Source organism: Nerophis lumbriciformis, linkage group LG18 (assembly GCF_033978685.3).
Source record: "Nerophis lumbriciformis linkage group LG18, RoL_Nlum_v2.1, whole genome shotgun sequence".
NCBI lineage: Eukaryota > Metazoa > Chordata > Actinopteri > Syngnathiformes > Syngnathidae > Nerophis > Nerophis lumbriciformis.
In genome coordinates this window covers 20,621-22,500 of record NC_084565.2, presented here as the reverse complement: position 1 = coordinate 22,500, position 1,880 = coordinate 20,621, and the positions used below count along the sequence as shown (strand labels likewise).

At 48.9% G+C, this 1,880-nt stretch overlaps 1 protein-coding gene across 1 annotated transcript in view; it reads right to left on the bottom strand.

The window, feature by feature from the left end:
• The window catches only part of dipk1ab (divergent protein kinase domain 1Ab), a 19,263-nt gene extending 17,681 nt beyond the window's left edge, over positions 1-1,582 (bottom strand). Inside the window, exon 1 of the mRNA XM_061977424.1 lies at positions 1,449-1,582. Coding sequence (XP_061833408.1) covers positions 1,449-1,511 — 63 coding nt within the window. The 5' untranslated portion in view covers positions 1,512-1,582. The remainder of the gene's footprint in view (positions 1-1,448) is intronic.
• Between the last annotated feature and the right edge of the window lie 298 nt (positions 1,583-1,880).

Sequence of the window (1,880 nt, the reverse complement as noted above, 5' to 3'; positions counted from 1 at the left end):
TGGAACTGCTGCTTTAAATGGGACAATGAAAAAGGAGGATTAGCTCCAAATTGTTCAGGACAAGCTAAAATCATCAGCCTGGAGGTTGGGTCTTGGGCGCAGTTGGGTGTTCCAACAGGACAATGACCAAAAGTGGTAAAGGAATGACTAAATAAGGCTAGAATGAAGGTTTTAGAATGGCCTTCCCAAAGTCCTGACTTAAAGGTGTGGACAATGCTGAAGAAACAAGTCCATGTCAACACATTTAGCTGAACTGCAGAAATTTAGTGGTCAAGTGGTCAAGCAGAAGCTTGTGGATGGCTACCAAAAGCGCCTTATTGCAGGTCAACTTGTAAGCAAATATTAACATTGCTGTATGTATACTTTTGACCCTCACATTTTCAGTAGAGCCATAATAAATTCATCAAAGAAGCAAACTTCATGAATGTTTTTTGTGACCAACAAGTATGTGCTCCAATCACTACGTCACAAAAAAATAAGAAATGATTGTAAAGTCAAGACAGCCATGACATGATGTTCTTTACAAGTGGTCTACCAGGGCGTCCCATGGTCCTGGTCTACCATGGCGTCCCATGGTCTTGGTCTACCATGGCGTCCCATGGTCTTGGTCTACCGTGGCGTCCCATGATCCTGGTCTACCGTGGTGTACGATGGTCCTGGTCTACTGGGGCGTCCCATGGTCCTGGTCTACCATGGCGTCCCATGGTCTTGGTCTACCATGGCGTCCCATGGTCTTGGTCTACTGTGGCGTCCCATGATCCTGGTCTACCGTGGTGTCCGATGGTCCTGGTCTACCGGGGTGTCCCATGGTCCTGGTGTACCGGGGTGTCCCATGGTCCTGGGAGCTGGTGTAAGGGTGAAGTGCATCCAGATGTCTTCTTGCAGGTGTGGCAGACATTTTGTGTTATTTCCAACACACACGGTAGTTGTGATTGGATCCCTGCTGGGAGTATGCCCCGCCCCCTCTCCTACATGCAGCTGTGATTGGATGACTCCTCCCAGACTTTTTATTCACTCATTCAATTGTCAAGCATGTGTTTGTTTTGATTCCTTGTCCTCTTTTTTCCCACCCCAAACCTTGCTGACCTCTGACCTCATCGACCGGCACAGTAGAAGGTCCCGATATTTTTGTCCAATCAGACCGTGTTGTCGTGTTGCGCTCAAGGACGTGGGAAGGAACGCCAACTTTTGACAGCACGCCGCTACTATAACGACGAGCTGGCCCGCTTCCTGGCAGCGGTTGCCATGGCAACAGAGATAAGGGGGGGCGGGGAGGGCTGCAGAAGGCTGACGTTTGAACATCAAGTCATTCCCTTGGAGGGATGATGCCTTCACACACACACACACACACACAAACACACACACACACACACACACACACACACACACACACACACACACACACACACACACACACACACACACACACACACACGGAGTGCACCTACCTGCGTGTGAAAAGGCTTCCAGAAGAAGAAGAAGAAGGTCCATGGAAGCTGAGGTCTGGCCATGGCCACGCAGAGAAGAGAGGAGAGGAGAGCAGAGGAGAGGAGAGGAGAGGAGAAGAGAGGAGAGGAGAAGAGAGGAGAGGAGAAGAGAGGAGAGGCGGGCAAAGTGGAGCCGAGCTCAACATCAGACCACGCCCACTGTAACCAGCTCTGGTCACATGATGGCCATCCCTGAGGACGCACCACGTGATGGAGCAGCCCCGCCCACCTCCACATTTGGGTTAGGACCATCACACTCATTGATCTAAGCAGCCTCATTGTGATATATATATCATAGTTCATAAATATATATTACTGTACAAATATGAACTCTGACATTACACTGGTAAATATTTCTACTATTTTACTGTTGAATGTTTGATTTGAGATGAT